General features: G+C 33.6%; 4 protein-coding genes across 6 annotated transcripts; 3 read left to right on the forward strand and 1 right to left on the reverse strand.

Annotated features, from left to right (window-relative positions):
* Nucleotides 1–71: 71 nt before the first annotated feature.
* Nucleotides 72–11835, reverse strand: LOC149478976 (very long chain fatty acid elongase AAEL008004-like). 3 transcript variants are annotated; one of them, XM_089708772.1, is made up of 7 exons: nt 11752–11835; nt 5101–5177; nt 2579–2769; nt 1823–1963; nt 1142–1247; nt 558–691; nt 72–302 (listed from the first exon to the last, which is right to left on the reverse strand). In XM_089708772.1, exons 2-7 carry the CDS (start codon nt 5159–5161, stop codon nt 135–137), a joined length of 801 nt encoding a protein of 266 aa, XP_089564898.1. In that variant the 5' UTR covers nt 5162–5177; nt 11752–11835; the 3' UTR covers nt 72–134. The 3 variants fall into 3 exon arrangements, with proteins under 3 accessions (XP_089564898.1, XP_089564900.1, XP_089564899.1); XM_089708774.1 differs by lacking the exons at nt 5101–5177; nt 11752–11835 and adding an exon at nt 2891–2914; XM_089708773.1 differs by lacking the exons at nt 5101–5177; nt 11752–11835 and adding an exon at nt 2854–2914.
* A 5866-nt stretch (nt 11836–17701) lies between these two features.
* Nucleotides 17702–18928, forward strand: LOC149478977 (sn-1-specific diacylglycerol lipase ABHD11-like). The gene is made up of 3 exons (XM_089709064.1): nt 17702–18103; nt 18284–18645; nt 18784–18928. Exons 1-3 carry the CDS (start codon nt 17714–17716, stop codon nt 18926–18928), a joined length of 897 nt encoding a protein of 298 aa, XP_089565190.1. The 5' UTR covers nt 17702–17713.
* Nucleotides 18929–19699: 771 nt separating this feature from the next.
* On the forward strand, nt 19700–21157 carry LOC149478978 (sn-1-specific diacylglycerol lipase ABHD11-like). The gene is made up of 3 exons (XM_089708779.1): nt 19700–19933; nt 20168–20538; nt 21025–21157. The coding sequence occupies exons 1-3, from the start codon at nt 19703–19705 to the stop codon at nt 21155–21157; spliced, it is 735 nt and encodes a 244-aa protein (XP_089564905.1). The 5' UTR covers nt 19700–19702.
* A 1179-nt stretch (nt 21158–22336) lies between these two features.
* LOC149478979 (sn-1-specific diacylglycerol lipase ABHD11-like) lies at nt 22337–24278 on the forward strand. Its single transcript, XM_089708782.1, has 4 exons — nt 22337–22795; nt 23169–23512; nt 23545–23568; nt 23845–24278. Exons 1-4 carry the CDS (start codon nt 22373–22375, stop codon nt 23981–23983), a joined length of 930 nt encoding a protein of 309 aa, XP_089564908.1. The 5' UTR covers nt 22337–22372; the 3' UTR covers nt 23984–24278.
* The last annotated feature ends 599 nt before the right edge of the window (nt 24279–24877 follow it).

The following is a 24877-nucleotide window of genomic DNA, read 5'->3' on the forward strand; positions in this document are numbered from 1 at the left end:
TATAAAAGTAAAAAATTAAAATCAAGGACGGAGCCCGGGGATTTTATCTAATAGACAATAAAACAAAAAACCAATGTATAATAAATATATTTAAACTATCATTACTTTACAACATTATCCTAATTTGACTACATCTACTGTTTCTTCTTCTTTAGAATGTATTCCTTAACGTAGAAATCAGAAAATAGGATAAGTATGAAAATGTTGTGTGGTAGGAATACATAAGCAACCCACTTGGGGTATCCGCAAGATGGCTCAAATATAATGTGGCCGAAGTGCAGAATCAGCAGCAGGAACTGCAACTGAAATTAAATAATATAGAGTTAAAAAAGAGCGTGTGTGCCGAGCACGTACGTTTCAGAAGTGAAACTTCTTTCGCAAGATTCACTCAATGACGTGACGGTATTGCCATAACGCGACCTTGAAATTTTACTCTCAAAGCGCTTAAAGAGGTCACTTCAACAAAAGAAAAACTAATCATTCTTTACATATAACACCGTTTTTCATGTACATGTTATAGGATATTTTTTGTTGATTGCATTATTATTTATACTTACGATTTGCAGTTGTGTGATGTATTTCTTCCACCATCCCTGAACCCACTGCGGCCTTAATATTGAAACCAAGTAATACGAATACATAACCGCGTGTACTGCGGAGTTTATGAAGCCCAACATTATACCGTGTCCACCTAAAAAAGTTTTTTTTTTAATAATTTAACAAAAAAATTGGTATTCATGACTAGTCTACATCATTAAAGTTCAATTGTCGAAGACAAAACTGGAAAAGGAATCTGAAAATTTGAAGAAACTATTTGAAGAAGGTAGTTCAGAATTTTAGATATAACGCAAAATTTTAGGATATATCCCGTTTTATTTTTGAAAAAGTTATTAGTGTCATTTTACTCGTTAGTTAAAGTACTTTCGATATCAGTTAAAAGTTTTTGATATCTGCATAATAGTTACGAAATAATTGCCTGTACACACTTAACGATTACACCCGGTAGAGTTTTAGAATAAATATAAGTAGAGTTTGAAAAAACAGGTATTGTTAATATATAAGGATAACGATATTAATTACCAAACTTATATAAACAAGTACTCAATCTATAATTATTAATTAATTATTATTAACAACGTACCTGGCACATATTTCGTGCCGATGTACCCAAGGAGGCACATGCCCAAATGATGGTAGACATGTAAGAAGGACACGTGAGAGAATTTCTTACGTAGTATGAAAAATACCTGTAAAATAATATTGCAGTTATCTCATGTTATCGTTATTTAATAAATTATCCCTCACTTAACAGTTAGCACCTACTAATATGTTCACTTAGCACAAAACTTTGAATCTAACCTTTTTATTTCGCCTCCTGGATGTCACTTATTTCCTGTTACATCATGGAATTATAGATTTTGTAAATATAAATATATACTATTTCACAAAACGGAAACAATACATTTCCTTATTTTACAGTGACCCAACAAAAGAGGAGTTTTTATGTACGTCTTTTTTTTAAGGAAAACTATAAAATACATTGTGATCATCCAGCCTTTGCAATCAAGGTCGATCTAATACAGTATATTAGTAACTAGCTGTGCTCCGCGGTTTCACCCGCATTGCTCCCGCTTCTTGTTATTTAGATTTCTATGGCTCCGCTCCTGTTGGTCTTAGCGTGATGATATACCTATAGCCTTCCTCCATAAATGGGCTATCTAAACACCGAAACAATTTTTCAAATCGGACCAGTAGTTCCTGAGATTAGCGCGTTCAAACAAACAAACTCTTTAGCTTTATAATATTAGTATAGATTACTCACAGTGTCTAATAAATCAACGATCTTGATAAAATAGTACAGCCACACTCGTTCAATGATGAGTCTTTCCACCTCATTATCATCATAATTAATCTTTTGACACCACACACTGTAATAGCCCGGCAGGTATAACCAGGTGATACACTGTAATATATCACAATAATTATTATTCAAACATTTTTTTATACATACATTCATTAGGATTAATTCTAGATTACGAATATTTAAATATTTAGAAATACTAGAAAATTCCGCTTAACCGCGGGACGGACAAGAAAGCCTCCTTAATATGTTTTTAATGATAAATTAGATCTAGTATCTGGTAATGTTAATATCACTTAAAATTCATTTGATTATATTTTTTTGCCTTCAAACAGTCTCTATAAAGATAAACTAATGTAAAAGGACAACGCGGACGCTGCAGCCTGCCATCTGTTTCGATTATATTTTTGCCAAAGTTGGTACCAACAATTAATCTCACAGAAATCAGAATACATATAGGGTAAAATGCAAAGTTTCTTAATATTTCTTGATGTCAGTTATTAAGCGATGTTGGAAGTTGGAACACCATTGCGTCTAGAAAAGGTCATTCATATCTCCATTAAGCCTCGTAAATGTATATTAGTGTTTTTCTCAATTACGCAGATAAAACCGTTCTCCATAGAGATACATTTTTATAACCAACATACAAAAATAGTACCTACTTGGGCTACATTTTATATGTGAGTTGTGAGTTGTGACCCAGTATTTCTCCCTTACCTGAAATGTCATATGTGCGCATAGACCTATCTGCATTAGATTATATGCAACGATGACCCATTTCAAGTTATAGGGTTGTCTATTCGCCATATATGCAGGGCCCCATACTTTTACAAACCGATGGTACAAGAACATTATTGTCATTATCGGTACGGGATTGGCAACCAGCCAAAACTTATTTGTTCGAGGATCTGAAAATGATAACGATTTTAATGCATAGGTCACTTAGCTGATCCTAATTCCTACTACAGGCTTAAGAACATAATGGTAATAACTTCTGATTCACGTTTTGTCATGACTCCGTCAATGTACATCATGAATAGCTCTAGGTACTATTTTGTCTCTTCGCTAAGGTATAAAACATCCACATAAACCCTATTAACATATATTTCCATGAAAACTTTCAATACTTCCGTATTGTTATTTAATGCTCTTGAAGGTAACATTTTTACATATTTATAATAATAGTAACTTCATTTGTAATGACAAGACTCTTTACAATCTAAGGATTAAAATAATAATGAGAAGGTATTTACCTAATGCCAAGAAAAAAGTAATTTGAATCTCGGCTCCAATTACTTAGCAAAGCTATATAAAATTATATTTTTTTTGTGTCATGAGTTGAACATTGAACGAAACTGAATCTTTTATATAGAGAATTTGCATATATTGTAAATTATATAACAAATAAAGCTTTTTTCATAAGTAGGAATGTAAATTTAGGTAAGCACATATAGTAATTTTTCGTCGTATAAAGCTCATTTTTTAAATCAATTTTTTTCACCAGCTACAAGATAAAAACTTATAAATTTTATTACATAATAAATACAATAAGTTTAAAATAATTTGGAAAATCCAAAAGTGCACGCCTCATAATTTTTTTTTAATAATTATTTATTAATTATTATTTTTGTTTATTTAATAACAATTAAACCACATCTAATCAGACCCTGAAAAATGAAAGGGTTCTATAGCATACTCAAGCGTAAGAGAAAAAAAAAGACTCGATTAGTAAAGTATTTCGGTCGCTATCGTGTTAACAAGAAAATCCTCCGCACATACAGACACACGGACGTCCAAGACAGAACTTTTTTAAACTGTTTTTTAACTAGTTTAAATAACAAAAATGACATCAAAAATATCATGAATGTTAAAAATAGTGTTTTTTCTTAATATGTGTGTGTATGTATTATCTTACAAGTGCAATGTATGATACATAAAGACATTTTAAGTTTGAAAAATCAGATGTTTTGCGCGAAGTGACAGTAGTACCCACCTCAACGCTTCGCTTATGAGGCGTGCAATATTAGCCAGAAGGGACGTTTTTAATTCATAACCTACGTCATACCTACCTACTTGAATGATTATAATTTAAAATATGTATCCGCCAATTTAGCATCATTAACCGACTTTAAAAAAAAGCAGGAGGTTATCAATTCGGCCGGTACATATTATATATTTTTTTGCACGCCTCATAAGCGAAGCGTTGAGGTGGGTACTACTGTCACTTCGCGCAAAACATCTGATTTTTCAAACTTAAAATGTCTTTATGTATCATACATTGCTCTTGTAAGATAATACTTACACACACATATTAAGAAAAAACACTATTTTTAACGTTCATGATATTTTTGATGTCATTTTTGTTATTTAAACAAGTTAAAAAACAGTTTAAAAAAGTTCTGTCTTGGACGTCCGTGTGTCTGTATGTGCGGATCCTTTTTCTTGTTAACACGATAGCGACCGAAATACTTTACTAATCGAGTCTTTTTTTTTCTCTTACGCTTGAGTATGCTCAGGAATAGAACCCTTTCATTTTTCAGGGTCTGATTCGATGTGGTTTAATTGTTATTAAATAAACAAAAATAATAATAATTAATAAATATTTATTAAAAAAAAATTATGAGGCGTGCACTTTTGGATTTTCCAAATTATTTTATTAATTCAAGTAATTTTTTCACTGACATTCCCAAATAAACATTAGTTTTTTTTACAATAATTTGTGGCTGACCACAGATAAGAAAAATACCACGTTTATCAGCAAGTTTCATTATCAAACGACTATTGTATTGTGTGTAGCCTTTAAGTACCTACCTCCGTACCTACATATTTGAATATTAAAATGAATAAGACACTGTTCACTTTAGTTACCACGTCAATCTATGGAGTTATGCGAATATGATTAAAACAATTAGAATGGGGCAGACGAGAGTACAGTACCTATAATAAAACTCGCAGAGCTAATTTCACTACACGTCGTGGTACCTAGATTATTATGCCACATAACTCTGTGTTATAACTATGAATCACATTTTTTTTATGTGACGTCATTATAAGTATGTTGTATTTCGTAAATCTAGCATTTTCAGTGCAATATTCTAACATAGTACTCATATAGAGCTAACAGATTGTCTAGAAATTAATTCACATTGAATACTTAGTCCCTGACTTGCGTTCGTATTATTTACCATAGTAATGGATTTTGTAAATATTAATGCGTAGTGTATTGAACTATCCTTTACCTGCGAGTTCATCGTTAACATACGTGTAGTATTTCGTCACATTGTTGAATAGAGTCCCCATGGTCGGTCTATCACGTCTGCAACAAAACAATAAGATTTATCATCGACAAAAAACATAATGAGTAAAGCGATGTCTACTGTACAGTGTACAATCAACAATGTATGCACTATTGTAAGTTGTAACATAACGGAATCCAATAACAAAACAAAATCTCAAAAATGCTTATCTTCATATAATATGATCCCATGCAAGCTTTCCAAAATACCGCGAACAAACAGATGCAGTGAGTAGTGACCGATACTTAGGCAATAATGGAATTCATGATACATTTTTAAAATACAATACGTATTTAACTCAATTTTAAAAATTCTGGTGTTTTCGCTATAAACACTAGACTGGCCTTGACCTACGATTATGTAAATGTATACCTAACCCAGGAAATAAAAGTTGATAGAAACTAAAGAATTAGTAGGTAATAAGGTCTAAAAGATTCATTAATTAAATTGCATTAACACTGACGTGTGTGACCTAAGAACCTATACACATTACATGAGACTATTGAAACAATTAAAAACGAAAACGTGCAAACAATGAACATACTCCAGAACCTCCGCTAAAACCAGTTTCATGAATGCATTATAGAAATTTTACAATTACCTTTGTACGAACGGATATTATCACATTCCGGCAAAATTTGAACGATATTACTTTACCTATTTATACTTAACATGCCCTTGTGTATTGGAAATCTTTGTATTTCATGCGATGTATATTGAAATACAAACAATTAGTTGTAAAGTGTTTAATTATTTATATTTAATTTATTTTACAAATCATTTCAAGTTCGTTATGCATAGCTTGCATAGTAGTGGCAATTGGTTTTAAAACGAAGGATAAATACTTGGTATTGTTTTGATTGTATAACTCGAAGGATAAATAAGGGCTATTTATTTCATTTTCAGCGTACATTTGCTTTCGCATAACAGAAGTAAGTTTTTGTAAAAACAATTTTAGTTGTTTTCTTGTAATGTTGTAGAATTACACGAATATAAAATAACTATTCAAGTTTACAAAATAAACTAACTATAGTTAGGTATATCTTCAAAATATTTTATAATTACTTACTATAGGAATAGGTATAATACTTACAAAGTTTAGTGATACTAGTGCAGTATAAATTAGACTATCAAAGAGAAAGCTTTTAAAATACGCTCTCTCCGTTCCGCTATGAGATGGGAAAACTCGATGGAAAATGAAAAAATCTACTTATATGTTGTCATGTTGAGCAACATTACAATTTTAAAAACCCGATCTTATTTGAACTATCCTTTAGATATTTGAAAGTTATAAAGTGACGGAGATCTTTGTTATATTTGTTAGACGTATGAAATAATCGATGAAGCGTTTAATTTAAAGAAAATGAGTAATTTTTCCTATGAGAACGAATGGCAACAGTACAAATGTTACAACACAAACTGCGTAACTAATTGAGCAAGTGCGAATCATTTGTTAACACATGGCTTATTTACTGAAGTGAGTGGTAAATAGAAGACAAAATGTAGATGCAAAATATTGCATTTGTTTTGACTAGAAAGAGCCTAGCTCTGTTAATAATTATAAGTATTTAATCGTCCTTATAAGTGAAAGAACTTGACAATTATTTAATAACAACTATTCTATTCGAAGGTATCTTAATTACGAAAAAAAAGAAAAATGCATCATAATAACTTTAAACAATAAACGTCTATCTGTTTGAGCCACAAGTTCAAGGAATAAATGGTAGGTAGGTATATTTTCTTCTTTACACAACACACGTGTTATATGTTTTGATAAATTATTATGAAATGCCCGACAATCCTTATATTGAAAATTTTGTTAAAAATATATAAAACTAGATAGTGAGGAAAACTTTCTCAAATAAAAAAAAATGTTGTGTGGTTTTATGAAACCACGGTAAAAGTGAAACTTAGGCACAAAATTATCGTATTTGTACGATAATTATCGTACGGTTCCGAACACTGCTTTATACCTACTCGGCAGCAGACCGTCACGCGACATGCGCTACACAGACCAAAAAGTTTGAGACGATGTAATAAAAGTTTCACTTTAAAAAAAAAAACAAAAATTTAATTCACACAGTCATAACTCATAAGCCATTTGTGTTTAAGTGCCATTTGTGGTCTTTCTTTCCGTGTCTTCGTATTGTACTTCTTAATTTAATTAATATTAAGGACGATTATCAATCTCATAGCTCAATAATTTTTATTTTAGAAGTTAGCGCGGAAAGTTTTTTCGCGCAACGACAATTGATGACGTCACAGCGCAGTAGTTTACTATGCAAACATAGTTTTTCAGTTAATTATTGAAAAATTATCAGAATTAAGTATTTTTTTTTGTAATTGATAGAGCAAATCGGGAGCAATTTTTTTGGAATTTTTTTTTTATGAAAAGTGAATATTTTTCATTCTATAGGGAAATCAAGTTTTCAGTATTTGGATTTTTCTTACAATGAATTATAAATAAACTAATAATTATAGAAGTGGAGCAGTTATCTACTGATTCTGATGGAGCATTTTTTTGAGATATTAATAATTAAAAAAAAAACTTTCCGCGCTAACTTCCTTCCGGTCAATAATTCACTAGTAAACTTTAATTGCGGAGAAAACACAAGCGGTTATGAAGGTTGGCAACCCTCGGTTATTAGCGCAAGGTTGCATCGTGAACTACGTCAACCAAAATAACCAAGGATGCGTAAATTGCAATAAAAGTTCAAAGAAAATTAAGTACTCCTTCACTATTTTATAAAAATAATAAAGTGGTATAATTTAATTTAATTTATTTGATTAATTCACTGTTATTACGAAATAGTTTTGTATTTAACTGTGATAATCAAAATAATAGCCATTTATTCAATAGGTACCTAGTTCTGTCTACATGCTATATGTTAATAATAATTAATAAATTTTCTGTAAAAAAAACGCAAAGGTCAACGTCAATTACCTAAGCTATATTAAAATAACATTTTTTATTAAAATTTCTATAATGTAGTTGTCATCATAGAGTACGTAATGAAAAATAATATGATTAGTAATGTTAAATTAAGCTTGCATAATGCATACGTATGCTCTATCTTAACTCTATCGCGTAAAACAGCATCAATTTTATGAAATTTGAGAAAATTTCTGACACTTCTTTAGCCAAGATAGATGTAGTAATGTAGTCCCAGGCAAATCCACCTGTCAGCGACTAGTATTAAAAAATAAATTATAAAAATTACCATATTCAGAGTCAGAGCACCATAGTCAGAGAGATTTCCTCGATTTTCCAAGCCAAAAACAAAATACGTAAGTAATTAAGAATATTTTTTATACATTGGAACCTGAGAGGACGACATAATATAATACATGTTTTCTTGTATTCAGTACTCTTTAATACCTGCAGCACATACGAAATTATTATACCTACTACTAATGTTTATATACGGATATGTGCCAAAATTCTGGTGTTCCAGTGCTTGTATTCGGTGGGTCTAACGGACGGATTAACGTTTGCTGAGCTCGTAAAAAAACATTTATATTCATTTATTGACGTATTTATAAATTATTGGCACGGAAATAAAATAAATTGTATATTTTTAAGTAAACGATAGACTTCTTAACACTGAAGATGTGCATTTTAATCAACCATCATAATTTCCGCTCATTTTTTGTGTTTTGTTTTTACAGATTTCACAGAAAAAGGTTACCTAATAATATAAAACGCTGCTATGATATAAAAAGGTCATTCATTTAAGACAAAATATGATATTATATTCTACTACTTAAAAACACTTTTGCAAAAATATGTATATACGCATTTGCAAAAATATCATCAGATTATCTTATTGTATCCGCACAGTTGACTGATGACATAAAAACTAACATAAAAATAAATTAAAACTTATAGAAAATATAGTTTAAATTACTGAGATAGGTACGGATAAACTTTATATTTTAATCTTTATAATTTAAATAAAAAAACCAAAAAGCCTTACCCGTGATTTATTGTTTTATCAGTAAAAACATGGTAAAAACGATTATATACCAAACAAATTAAACTAGGTACTAATGTTGTTAATCTAACACGAGTAGGTATATATTTCAGTCCACTGTCATAATTGGTTATACACATACATTAATTCACCATGCAAATAATAATTATTATCACAAGCTATGAGTTTTATTACTTGTTAATTAAATCATTAGCATTGTGATATTGAAGTAAAGGAAATTCAGTACAAAGTCACAATATACATACATACAGTAGGGAAACTTCATACAAAACGTTCGAAATGGCTCACGCACACAAGCAAGCGTGTCTAAGGGTAGTATTCTTAAATCTGTCAATTGTCATAATACCCTTACGATTCTCGTAACACGCGCTTTCTTGTGTATGTGAGCCATTTCAAAAATGTTGTATGAAGTTTCCCTACTGGTTGTATCTGTATATTGTGACAAAGTTCTGTAACGCTAATTATTATAATAGCAAGTCCTTTAACAGGAACATAATTAACAATATATTTTAATTATATAGAAACACTAATTAGGTAATGCAGATAACCAAATAATCTGGAAATGCAATATTATTAAGTTTATATGAATCCAAAATATTACAAAGCCGTGTATACTAAAGCTGTAGAAATCCGAAGAACAAAGTTTCTAACCTACAATTTGCTATAACTGTTCCAGTGTTTATCTGATCTTGTTCTAAGTCAGTTCGCACGCGATTTTCACTGCGACATCGAAAGCAAGAAAATAAAGCATCGAATGAACAGAAAACGCAGTACCAGGTATTTTGAGTGTTGGAAAATGACAGAGCTGTAATGTATAGCTCGTCTACCGTAATCTACGGTCTACCGCCATCGCTTTTTCACACTGGAATTAATACTGCTTTAAGACATCATGGTAACCTTCATAAATGGCAAAGCTGTTGAGACTTACAAAAATATTTCAGTTTGGAAGTGTACAAAGGCTGATTTACCAACTTAGGTATCCAAAAGTAAAATTGTTCGTGCATTCATACGTGGACCGTGGTCTCCCCAACTCATTATACGGAATTTAACATACATCAATATTTTAAACCTCAATTACGCCGACAGATAGCGCCCACCACATTATAAGCATGTGCAATAGTCTAAGGCAATAGGTATCTTAGATAGAAATTCAACATAAAATAAATTACAATAATACACAAGTAACAACTGGCAGATAGAGTTCAGTAGCAGTTGATGGTTTTATAAACTTTTTTTTAAATATTAACCCATTGACCACCGAGCGGCCCGATCGGGCCACGACACAATAGAATTGATTTTCTATTGTGTCTGTGATTCCGGGGGCTGATGCAAGCAGTTTCCAATTTACAAAATACCTACAAGCAAGTACATATTCCTAAAACAATAGATATATATGAATTTGAACTTATCCTCGATGTTTTTATACTATAACTTTTTTGTATTTTATGTACCCACAGGCCACAAGATGAAATTCTATCTACTGCAATTTGCGCGGTGAAAATCATACCGTAACGGATATTCCATCTTTCCAATCTCTCCAATAATTATGCGGGTTTCATTTTCAATAATAACAGAGTATCAAAGCTCTAGTCAGAGTATTTTCATTCTAAGTATAGACTTATATCCTCTTGACATATTTATGTAACCGCAACTATGTATGTCTACCTTGCAAATATTTTACGATTGGCGCGAAATACTAAATAATATTTTCTCTGCGAAAAACCAAAACGTCAAAACGTTAAATATTGCGAAAACATCGCTTGAAAAACGATTTAATGGTTATTCAGTTTTAAATGGTGATTTATTGTGTTACAAAAATAAAACATTCTAATATTTCGTAGGTAAATATGCCTATCGAGCATCGATGGAGTATGTTATTAGTATTAAATACATATTAATCGATTAAGAATAATCTCGAAGTTATGACCACATTTTAGTCGTTATGATTTTACTGATGTATTTACAAAGTTAGGTTAGTTCTTATTATTTGGTTGATTTGAGAATTGTTAGGTAATTTATAAGATTTAGTATTGACTGTGGTATTGGTACAAACGTCTCTCAGTTTTTTGCAAACAATTTTTTTTTACCAAGGTAAACATTTTAAATTTAAAAAAAGCTTTATATGTAAATGCAACTACCATGACAATTATTTTAGTAAAAGTTTTATGAACGTATTTCGTATAAAAATCTTTTCCGTGTTTTATAATTAAAAAAATTGTTTTACCCTTCAGATTTAATTTTTATAATTTTAAGATTAAATATTATACATATACCTACAGGTATGATAAATTATCATATAGAATGCATATTTTCTTCACCAAAAAATAACAAGGTACTTTTAAACAAAACAGTAACCCTTATATATGATATTGATGTAGAAACAAAAAATATACATAAAAAATATTTACCTGCCCACCTAAGAAGGTACTATATAGTTAAATAAAAAGAAAATTTATTTTATGAAAAATGTTCAATTTATGATTCGCAATCACAAAAATAATTTTAAAAAATCTGCACTAGCGATACATAGAAATCTATAATTTTAAATTCCTTCACATATACTGGAAAAACTTAATTATGAATACTTTCGATACATTACCTGCGAAACGCAGTGTGCCGTACGTACCACCTAAACACTAGCACTGGTTTCACGTTTACACAGAACTACGACTCGGTAACGATTAACGTTGCAGTAAGGAGCTACACCTGTAAAGTCATTAAACCTGATTATTATCACATTACTTGTGAATCGTCCTTGTGATAAAGTCCATAGTGTTTAGTTGAGAATCTGGCCGAAATTGGAAACAATTCAGTTTTATCAATGCTGTGTGTCTTTCACTTGGGATACCACCACACGTTAGCAAAGTTAAGAATTATTATTTATTATTATTCTACTAAAAAAAATTTAAATAGTTAATTTAATAATATTCTAGTATACTTAAGAATATAATGTATAGAGCAGATTATACCTATAAATCTGATGATTATCACACAGTCTATTTAGAGCTTCTGCAACACGATAAAGATAAAAAGCTCCAGGAGTTGTATATTTATTACCTACTTTTTCTTTGTTTCTTGTCAAAGGAAATTTTAGAAAACCATATTAAAAATAAACCGGAACATATTATAATAGAGCCGTTTGTTTGATAAATCTTACACTGGGCGAGTTAAAAAATATATCGATGAATACAAAGATCAAATAATAAGACCCTTGAATGCCTATGAACTTATTCAGGAGATGGTTTATGTCAAGGACCAACATATTATAATTGATGCCAATATAAAACCTGTATTTCTTGTATGTCAGGGAGAACCAATGTTTTCAATGTTATTTTTAGCCTTTCTAGGGATCCGTGCCCATAGTGGACTATTCGCTGTTCGTCTTTCTGTTTGTTTATTAGTATGTCCGAACACTTTCACCAGTCTCAAGTCTGTATGTCATTAACCTACGTAGTGAAATTGGCAAAGATGGATGTATTTCTGTTGCCGCTATAACAACAAATGGAACAAATTAAAGTAAGGCAAAGATTGGGTTGGTTATTAATTATTACGCTCTTTAGCTTATTTCACTTTTTCACGAGTCCAATAGACTCGCACTTGACCGATTTTATAAATACTTTAACTTCTGAATGAACGATACATGCATTTAATGCATTTAGTTTTAAAAAATATGACTAGTACCTATTGCTTAGTTCCCAGATCCTTTATAGCACAGAATCTCCGTGAGTTCGTGATATTATATTGAAGAACTAAAGCAACTAGGAGAGTGCAATTACGGTTCGCGTCGTAGGCAAATTGTATATAGGTTCATTGTAGGTATGCAAAGCTACATAGAAATAGGAGCCCCGCTTTGTGGACCTTCGTCTGGTTGTTCCTTGAGAACATTTGGAAAAAGTAAATTCTCAGCATACAATATGCCGAGCGTTTGTTAACTGAAACCGCCGTTTGTGAATGACGAATTTGCCTGCGACACATATACCGTTTGTAGATCAATTACACTATCACCTTTCACCTTCAGCTTCGCTACAACTGAATCTGCAATAGAAATTCTTGCATAAATAGCGTGGGAAATTTAAGTGACAGAATACGAGGTATGCTCTAATTTTTTATGCTCATCAATAAATATATTTCCATAATTACTTGTGGAAATTAAAACAGCTACAGCAATTTATCAAGTATTTCGTAAACTTGATAAATTACAAACGTTAATAACTTTTATGAGGAATACTCAATACTTATTCAAGCTTGACTGAGATGTTTTGTTTGTTAAAGAAAATTACATATATCAAGGTGAAGCCTTTTCCTGCATATAATTCACGATGACGTCATCAGTGGTTGATCACAAGTTGATCACATCAAAGGCATATAAAACATCAGTTACGATTTTTATGCCAAGTAGATATGATTTGAGAATTATAACAAGATTAAGAATTATATCTGTGTGAAAATTTGCCCAGGCCTGCTTGGCAATGATATACCATTTTAAATGGACCATGCTTATCAAATTAATATTTTTGGTGTGGGCCTAGTCGAGAAAATGCATAAACTTTATTTGAGGTTCATAAATAAGTGTAGGTAGTCAATACTTTGCCAATATATAGGTCAGATACCTTTGAATCGGTCGAATGAATATTAATATGAGTGTCATGACACTATGATTGTATTGTATCATCATGAATGCTGCTTTGTCGCTGCAGTGCTGCTAAATAAATATATAGATATTTATTTATCAGGACTTCGACAAATTTCCCTATTATTTATATAAAATTATACTAAGAAATAATAAATTTATACGGTATACCTAGAAGCTGGATATCCATTTGGTATTTAGTATTGTGTATGCCTACTTACAAATATTATGGATTTAGATTTGATTGGGGTTGGGGGGGGGGGGTTGGGGTGTAAGGGAGCACACCAACATCTGAGTGCTTCTATTGTCAACCTCACCTTCACGCGGTGCATCCTGATGAACAACGGACGAGGCTCTGACGACCGACTGATGGCGGTATAACCATCCTAAAAAAGCAGCATAGCAAAATATACCAGGCCGGCAATGGGCAGCAGCATTGCCGATTCAAAATGCTATGCTCTGCGGTCGCCAACCCGCATGCCCAGCGTGGCGACTATGGGCATTAACCAAACATGGCAAGTTACTCTCAACCACGGCCCCCAGTTCCCGGTAGTTCTACTATTCCCGGCTACGGCGGCGGTCGTGGTTACGGTAGAACGGGGGGTGCGAAGAATCCCCGGGTTACGGCAGGCCGCCAAATAAAAATGACCCTCGCAACGTATAATGGACGCACGCTACGCCTTGATGAACACGTGGTTCAGCTAGAAGAGGAACTGAGGAATATAAGGTGGCACATTCTTGGGCTATGCGAAATCCGAAGAGAGGGGGAGGATACCATAACCCTAGAGTCCGGCCATTTAATGTACTTCAGAGAGGGAGAACGCCGTTCTGAAGGTGGCGTCGGGTTTCTGATTAACAAAGTACTCCTTGACAACATTATTGAGATTTCCAGCGTGTCATCACGGGTGGCATACCTGATCATCAAACTTACCAAAAGATACAGCCTCAAGGTCGTGCAGGTTTATGCCCCCACATCGTCATATTCGGATGAAGACGTTGAAAATCTGTACGAAGATATCTCAAAAGCCTTACATAATACCAAAAAGGCACACTTTAATGTTGTCATGGGGGACTTTAATGCTAAAGTGGGAGTACAGACAGGCGGCGAATCTTCGATAGGGCCACACGGTTTTGGAAGCAGGAACCAAAGGGGACATATGTTGGTTAACTTTCTCGAAAAAGAGGGGCTCTTCTTGATGAATTCTTTCTTTAAGAAGCAGCCTCAAAGGAAGTGGACATGGCAGAGCCCCGATGGAAATACAAAAAACGAAATTGACTTTATCATGGCGGACAAGAAGAGTATATTCAGAGATGTTTCTGTTATCACAAGGTTCAAAACCGGTAGTGATCACCGATATTTAAGAGGCTCTCTGATTATCAATTGCGCTTTAGAACGGAAAAGATTGATAAAGTCAACTGTTAGACCAAATCTACTCCAAACGAACGTTGAACCCGAGAAATTTCAGGTTATCCTGCAAAACAGATTTGCAGCATTGGAAACCACGGATGACATCGATCGGAAACTCGAACAAATCATTAGTGTCCTTGGGAACGAAGGCGCAACCTTCTTTAAAAGAAAGCAAACTGGAAAAAGCTCAAAACTTTCGAGAGAGACTTTGGCATTAATGAACAAGCGACGTGATAACCCCCCATCAGTTTTGTCAGAACAACGGACGCTCAATAAGCAAATAAGCAAGATGGTACGACATGACCTTAGATCCTCCAATACTCTTGCAATTAAAAAAGCAATTGAGCTAAATCGAGGATCTAAAGTTTTCAGTCAAACCCTGCATAGAAGTCACCTGACAAAATTGACTACATCAACAGGGAACGTTGTTGCATCAGGGCCGGAAGTCCTCTCGGAAGTTAAAGACTTTTATAGCCGCCTTTATGCTTCACAAACGCCCCAGTCCAAACCCACTAATGAAGACCCAAGAGCCACCTTGACACGACATTACACTGAAGACCTGCCTGACATAAGCGTACATGAACTTGTGTTGGCTCTCGGACAACTTAAAAATGGAAAGGCCGCAGGAGACGACGGAATAACAACGGAACTCTTAAAAGCCGGAGGGGCTCCAGTCCTAAATGAACTTGCGGATCTGTTTAATTCCGTCCTCTTTAATGGGAGAACTCCACAGGCGTGGAGCAACAGTGTTGTCGTACTGTTCCATAAAAAAGGTAATAAAACCCTTCTAAAGAACTATCGCCCAATTTCACTGTTGAGCCACGTTTACAAGTTGTTTTCGAGGGTCATCACAAACCGCCTTGCTCGCCGACTCGACGAATTTCAACCTCCAGAACAGGCCGGGTTTCGATGTGGTTATAGCACCATAGACCACATCCACACTGTGCGGCAGATTGTGCAAAAGACCGAAGAGTACAATCAGCCCCTTTGTCTCGCTTTTGTGGACTATGAGAAGGCTTTTGACTGCATCGAGACGTGGTCTGTTCTCGAATCCTTACAGCGGTGTCAGGTCGATTGGCGATACATACAAGTGTTGAGATCACTCTATAATTCTGCAACGATGACCGTTCAAATTCAGAATCGGCGTACTGAGCATGTCCATCTACGGCGAGGTGTGAGACAAGGTGATGTAATCTCACCGAAATTGTTCACAACCGCGTTGGAGGATATGTTCAAGACGCTGAACTGGATGGAAAGGGGTATTAGCATTAATGGTAAATACATCTCACACTTGCGTTTTGCTGACGATATCGTGATAATGGCCGAATCACTGCATGACCTGCAAGAAATGCTGAACGACCTCGCTAATTCATCCCAGCGCATCGGTCTCCGCATGAACATTGATAAAACTAAGATCATGTATAACGATCACATTACACCGGAACCGATCACTGTTCATGGGGCGACTCTTGAAGTTGTTCAGGAATACAATTACCTGGGACAAACGCTCCAATTGGGTAGGAACAACTTTGAGAAGGAAATTAACAGGCGGATACAGTTGGGTTGGTCAGCATTCGGAAAACTTCGCCGAATATTAACGTCATCGATACCACAGTGCTTGAAGACGAAAGTCTTCAACCAGTGCGTCCTACCAGTACTGACCTACGGAGCCGAGACGTGGACACTCACAGTTCGACTGGTCCACCAACTCAAAGTCACTCAGCGGGCTATGGAAAGAGCTATGCTCGGTATTTCTCTAAGGGATAAAATCCGGAACGAAGTCATTCGACAGAGAACTAAGGTTATCGACATAGCTCACCGGATTAGTAAGCTGAAGTGGCAGTGGGCTGGTCACATTTGCCGCAGAACGGACAACCGCTGGGGCACCCGGGTTGTAGAGTGGAGACCGCGTCTCGGCAAACGTAGTGTAGGACGCCCCATGACACGATGGAGCGATGACTTACGTAGGATAGCAGGCAAAAACTGGCGGCAAGAAACCAACAATAGGGCTAAGTGGCGTGCCATGGGTGAGACCTACGTCCAACAGTGGACGAACACAGGTTGAAAGAGAGAGATTTGATTGTCTGAATTAATTCTGATGGTTCAACAGCGACTCGAGTTTTTTAACGCGTGTAATTTACACTAACAACAAAAAGATTTTTTCCTTCTATTTACAATGCAATACGATGGTCTATTCGCATATATCTAAATAATCTATTTTAAAAGTTATTCAGCGTGCGACAACTTTACGGTCACATCAAATACAATCAAATTCTTCTTCATTCCATTACAATGGTACATTTAATTTTTATGCACATATGTATTAATTATATTATTTAAATACCAAATGCCTTATGCAAATAATAAAACCTAGTTTACAATTAACCTTCAATTAACAAATACATTTAGACCTCATTAAAAATAACATGACATATTATTAGTACGTTATTTATGACAGCTCATACCATAATATAAACAATGTTCAATAGTTTCATTTCATAATGATTTTTTTATAAAAATGGAATGGCATTTTACGTAATTTGCAAATCGCGGCTTAAAATCATTCCCAAATTTCCTCTTCACTCTATACGAACAGCAGTTAAACTATCGTACAAAATATTTGGCGAAAGCGAAGTAGACCCTGACGATCCACCGATTTTTCTGTTCCACGACCTTTTAGGGACGAAAAAACACTGGGACAGTCTTGGTAAAACAATGGTGAATATGACCAAGCGATCGGTTGTTGCTGTGGATTTGCGTAATCATGGAGACAGCCCTCATGCTAGTTCCCATAAGTATGAAGACATGGCTGACGATATATTGAAATTATTTAAAAAACTATCTGTAGATAAAGCGAGTATAGTTGGTCATGGGATGGGAGGTAGAGCGTCGATGTGTGTTTCATTGATAGACGTAAGTACGAGATGATAATGATAATAGAAATTATAATGGTGTGTTCAGAAGTTTAACTCGTTACAATATGTTATCTTATTATTTATTAACTAAATAAGTATTAACGTGCAATTTATGGACTGGCATGTGAATTAAACTCTTTGTATTCAAAATAAAGTTGATTTATATATTTTGTTGTAGCCGGAGAAAGTAGCACGTTTGTTGATTGTGGATATATCTCCGGTATCTACTTGCAATCATCTGAAAGAATTCACAAAAGTTTTAGCAATCATTAAAGAAATAAATTTCAAAGAGCAGAAGAAGATTTGTACAGCAAAACGTCATGTCAAGAAAAAGCTAAAGAGCATCATACATGACGATACTTTGATGAATAATATACTATCCAATATAATATTGAAATCCAATGGATTCATAGGCTGGTCCTGCAACCTGGATGTGTTGATAAAGGATTTTAAAAATATATCATCTTTTCCGAAGATGAAGAATAAAAAGTACTTTGGTCCATCGTTATTTATCGGTGGACAACTATCTGAATATATACCGTAAGTTATTAAACCCGTAAGTTATTATATAACCCGTAAGTATATACCGTAAGTTAGTAAACACACCTTCGCATTTATAATATTAGTAAGGATAAGGATAATCTCTACAGCATTAAATTTAATAATATTTATTTGCAGGCCTGATGATTTAAATGGTATTCGTGAAATGTTTCCACGTGCCGTGATCTCCTATATACCTCAAACAGGACACAGTTTGCACATTGATGACCCAAAAAGCTTTTTAGAGGTTGCTATCGCTTTCCTTAGGACTAATGAGAACTAAATAAAGATTTAAACAATTATTTGTTTATTATTCACTGTATTGTAGCTACAATGTTCGTTAGAATAAATGGGTTTAAATGACAATTAATTATTTACTACTTGAAATTATTAGCGATTCATGAGCTAAGTAGGTGTTACACTCTTACAATTTATATAGTTAAATATATTAAAATAATTGATTAATATTTTTGGAGAAGTATGTTTTCTTTCTGAGTAAATTAAAGACAATAAGTAGGCAGATTCTCATCGATGATACTTTAAAAAAAATGTTGTGTGGTTTTATGAAACCACGGTAAAAGTGAAACTGTTCGAACGGTTCCGAACACTGCTTTGTGTAGCGCATGTCGCGTGACGGTCGGCTGCCGAGTAGGTATACCTACTCGGCAGCCGCGATACACGCGACATGCGCTACACAGACCAAAAAGTTTGAGACGATGTAAAAAAAGTTTCACTTTAAAAACATAACAATTGACATTTACAAGTCATCTTGCTCATCGACCACGTCGACCATAGATTACTTGCTGCACATTTGCTGCATGTCGTCGTAAACTAGTCCGCTATAATATATTTATGTTCCTCGATTATAAAATATAATATAAGTCATTGCATGAATCCTCTATATTTATCGAAACTTGCAAACAAAGTATTGCTCTTAAAACGTTTACCTTTGACGAAGTATGATCAGTCAAGAACTGCGGTTGACTTGGTGTATAAAGTTCATGGAAACGAGAATTACAATGTTGCACCTGTTATTGTTATACATGGATTGTTGGGCATGAAGAAAAATTGGGAGAGTGTCTCGAAAAGGATCAATGAAAGCACTAGTAAAGTTGTAATAGCGGTCGATGTGAGGAATCATGGAGAAAGTCCGCATACTGAATCTCATACATACCCGGAATTGGCTAGCGATATATCGAAGCTGATTGCAAAGTTGTCAATAAAGACTTCACATATTATTGGTCATAGTATGGGAGGTCGGACTGGCATGGTTTTGGCGCTGACCGAGGTTTGATATTGATTCATATCCGTGAACCTTTACCCTTTCACCGTATCCTCAATTAACCTCTTTTAGTTAAAGTTCAAAAATATTATAAATATGATTCATTATTATAAAACCACTTTAACTACGTGGTCTTATATTATATTTGTGAATATCATGCGATTATATAAAACTTGAGTTTGGGATATAAATGCCTCAGACGTAATTCGCCTAAATTTATTTAAAAAAAATATGTTTCAGCCTGCGTTAGTGGACAGTTTGATAGTTGTCGATATATCACCAGTATCAACTGCCGGAATATTGAACGACTTTTTTCCTAAATTAATAGAAGTTATGAAGGCAGTCAATTTTAAAGGTATCAACAATATCAGCAACGCCCGCAGTATAGCCAAGGATCACCTCGTGAAATCGGGTCTGGTAAAGGCAGAATCATCCGGTTTCCTCTTGATTAATGTTGGGTTAAAGCCTGATGGCTCGTATGGCTGGCTCTGCAACTTGGATGTTCTGAATAAGCATTTTACAGACATCGCTACTTTTCCGAGTGGACTAGCTGGGAAACAGTACTCTGGTCCTACTTTATTTATTGGAGGAGAAGAATCAAATTACCTACCGTATGTTTTGATGCATTATCAGACATTGGTTTTTGGGAACATTTTATATCCTATTTTCTGTTTATCTTATCAAGTCTATGGCAGAAATTTTTTTACCGATGATTTTACAAGAAAAAAAAAACAGAAAAAAAGGTGTAGATAAGTTAGTGTTACCAACACAACATTCGATCTTCAAAAACGGCACACAAAGCACACACGATTCTAAAGTCAAATTAAGATGCATGGAAGATGGTATGATTCAATTATCGTGAGTGACAAAGAGACGACTGCAGTCCATTGTGCTAATTAGCAACATTTTCACGTACCGCTTGAGCTCTAAGAGCGCTAAAAGCGCTTTCAAGTTATCTACACTACACCTTTCTTCTAATTAAAATATCCAACTACACTAAAGATCTGATAGGCAGAAATATTATTTCACGAAATATATAAATTATACATCTCTGAAAAATTACCAATTAATTTAAATCAATCACATTATAATTTCAGACGTGAAGATTTACCGGGCATTAAAAAATATTTTCCAAACGCAAAACTAGAATACATAAAAGATGTCGGGCATAACGTACATGCTGAAGATCCTAATGCTTTTTTGGAAATAGTTTTAAAGTTTTTATCATAATATTGAACATTTTTATTTATTTCGTGTATTTTTTTCATGTATGTAAGTAAATAATATGATCAATCGCCCTATTATTTATTTATTTTTACTTCAGTAAGAAATTATAGTACATATCTCTCATTATAGGTTTTCCCAACGATTTTCCACACAGTTGTACTGCAAATCGAGAATTAAAAAAAATAATGTAAGAGACATTTGCTCGAACCAAGTTTTAAAAATGATTATCTAGTTAATTACTGATGAAAAGTTATTCCTTTGCACTTTGCCTCATTACTTGAATTATTAGTGCAATACCATAACACACTCGAGGGCATATTTGATTTGTTCCATGTTTTTTTGCTTTAAAACAAACAAGACATGAACTCGACCATCGCGCTAAAGCGGTCCTGAGTGCAGTGTGGCCGGTTGACCTCTGTTGAGCGGAACATAAGTGATGTAGGCGGTGTCTTCTCCATACGTAGTAATAGTATCTCTGTGTAAGAGGCATCGAGGTATATTTTATGAATTATCTTCGAGAAATAGGATAATCTAAAAGAATAGGTATTACAAAATTTGTAAGTTGTTGACCTATTAATTATATTATTTTGTAAGTAGTAATCTTGGAATCTACTTAACCGATCAATTTTATACTTTATTGGACTAAAAATTGTAACCTATCAATTTTACATTTTTCCTGAATAAACTGACTTGACTTTGAGCTGCGGATGAATGCACGCCGAACTACGTGTTGGTATGCCCACAAAATATTACACAACTTTAAATGTAGTTAAAAGCTAATAATGCGTAGGTACTTGTGGTTCTTTGGACCGTCTCTGAAATATTCCCCGTCTCTGAAATATTTTAGACACGGTCTATTTGTTAGATTTGTGTAAGCCACTGAACATTCTTGTACATTATTTGGTACAAATATAATTTTGAGACGTTAAAGGACATAATAGGTTTTGTCCCAGAAATCAATTGACTATGTGAGCGAAGCCGCGTACTTTAGGCTAGTTATACTATTCAAGTAATTCGCACCTATATGATCGTGATCAATTAAAATTGGCAATAAGTAATTATTTAAATTAAATACAAACTTTAATTAATTAATTAATCGCCAGCTAATATTTTCCTCATATATGTTTATAAACGAAAAAGGTTGGATCAATGTCAAGTTTGATAGATGTCAATTGTCTCAGAGAACCATCAAAATTCACAGTTTTTCAAAACAAAAATATGTTATTTAATAGGTTTCGACCACAAAATTTATTCCGACATAGACCAAATATATTTTCTAGTGCACCGCGCTGCTTAAAATCTGACTCTAGCAATGCAGAAACAGTGGAATTGGCTTACTCGACGTACGAGAGCACCGACGTTGATACATCCAAAAGACCTCCTCTTGTGATCTTGCATGGGCTATTAGGTTCGAAAAATAACTGGAACAGCATGAGCAAAGCTATCCATAAGTCAACAGGAAGGAAAATAATCAGTGTAGATGCTCGAAATCACGGAGATAGTCGGCATTCGTCACAACATACGTATATTCACATGGCCCACGATGTGATAAAATTACTAAAGAAACTAGAGATATCCAAAGTATCCATTCTGGGGCATAGCATGGGCGGCCGTACCGCTATGGTTTTATCACTTCTTTGTGTAAGTCGTACGTAAAATATCATGTAAACGACATGCGGCAATACCTATGTATTTAAAAATCATTCATATGACTTATACCTATCATTCAGTCTTTGGCATTGTTTCTATAAACTCAAAAGGTATAACTAAAACATACTTATACATAACATTAAGGTATGTCATTCAGCAAAAATTAATTAGAAAATGTATTTAATTCAATTAATGTTAAAGTTGACGTCTGTAGGGTTCTAACTCCCATTACCTATTCAAAAGCATTTCTTTTCGTTTTGTTATTTCATTCTAACACATTTTAATAAACTAGTAAACTATCTGAAAGTCAATAAAACATTTAATCAAAGGGTAGTATATTACTAAAAAGATTAACATGTTTCAGTCTGATCTTGTATCAAGTCTAATTGTCGTGGATATATCACCAGTGAAAACAAGTCCACAAATATTTACAATGATGAATCTGTTTGATGCAATGGCAGCTGTGTCCATAAGATCAGGTATTGCTATGTCAAAAGCGAGAAAACTGGCCGATGAGCAGCTGAAGAATGTATCGCCAGATGTAAATTTGAGAAATTTTCTGATCACAAACTTGATACAAACAAATACTGGGTCATATACTTGGAGAGTGAACTTGCCAGCATTGAAAGAGAACTTCCAGAACTATATATCACATTTCCCTTCAAGTTTGAAAGGCCTGCAATATTGTGGACCCACTTTATTCATTGGATTCATTGGATTCATTGGATTGTGGACCCACTTTATTCCCTTTCAGATTATATTGGGTAAGAATATAATGATGTTTAGTTTAATTCACATAGATATTACCATAATAAAATACTCAAAATTACTTAGTAAATTGAACTTTAATTTGATACAAATGAAAGTAAACATTATTCTACATTTTATTTAATTAAATTCTTAATTTTTTTCAACTTCATTTTTATAAAGTTAAGCATAGAATCAATTCCCTATAGTATAACTAAACATTCTCTTATTTATTCTTATCTTAACAATTTATTGCAAATCTATATTATTATTTTTTGCTTCTTTTTTTCTAGCAAAAATGATTTGCCCGAGATTCAAGAGTACTTCCCGCTAGCCGACTTAGTGTTCATAGAAGGGGCAGGCCACTGGGTGCACAGTCAAAAGCCAGAAAAATTCTTAGAAACTGTTTGCAAATTCCTCTCAGACAAATAATGTTGGGAATAACCCATTAGATAAATGTTGTACAAAAATACACCATAGTTACCGATAAGTAGAATAATAATATGCTAATTATATATTTTGTTTGTTTTCATATCTCTGTGGATGTGGTAAGACGACAAGAGGAAATGCCTGTTATTTCCTGTTGGCCTATCTCTGCTATGTATAGCAGTCTTGGTTTAATAAACCAGGCACAAAATTATGTGATAATGTGACTTTTGTTATTAAAAAGTAACAGCCATTGTAGAAATTAACAATAAACCAAAAAATATATGAATATGATAAAGTATGAGTTACTTTCTTTGAATGTATTTTCTCTACAAGGAATCAAACCCTCAACCTTATAAAAAAATGAATAAAAATTGTAATAGACAAAATAAAAATTTCATGTTTTCATAAATGTTAAGAATGAATTACATAATCATATTTAGATTTTTCTCATATTACTCGATTAAATTACTGAATAAATATTGTTAAAACCTTTTTTTCACTATCTAGCCAGTTTGAATAAAAGGTTTTTGGTCGCAAGTTTTTTCATAGACGAATAAAAAAATATTATCGCTTGTGCGACATGTGCATGTTCCCATCTCGGCAGTTGAAATATGAAAAATGCATTTTAGACGACAAGAATATAATGTTCTTAGATTACAAAATAAAATACAGATGGAGCATGTCAATCATTCATCGCCCTTGTCAAAGAAAATACGAAATCAAAAACGAATACGTTCCTCCGCTAGTGCTATAGCGATTCTAGTGTCATGCAATACGTCAAAAGGGGTTTGTTATTTTAGTAAAAAAATGCTGTCTTGTGATATTAAAACGCTGTAAAACTTGTTCCCGAAAACAAACAAAAAGATTAAACATCGTTTTACAGATTTTCTGTAGATT

The sequence above is a fragment of the Colias philodice genome, chromosome 21 (assembly GCF_061535455.1).
Source record: "Colias philodice isolate Cphi_HAF_F1 chromosome 21, ilColPhil1 Martin Lab GWU primary, whole genome shotgun sequence".
Taxonomy (NCBI): Eukaryota; Metazoa; Arthropoda; class Insecta; order Lepidoptera; family Pieridae; genus Colias; species Colias philodice.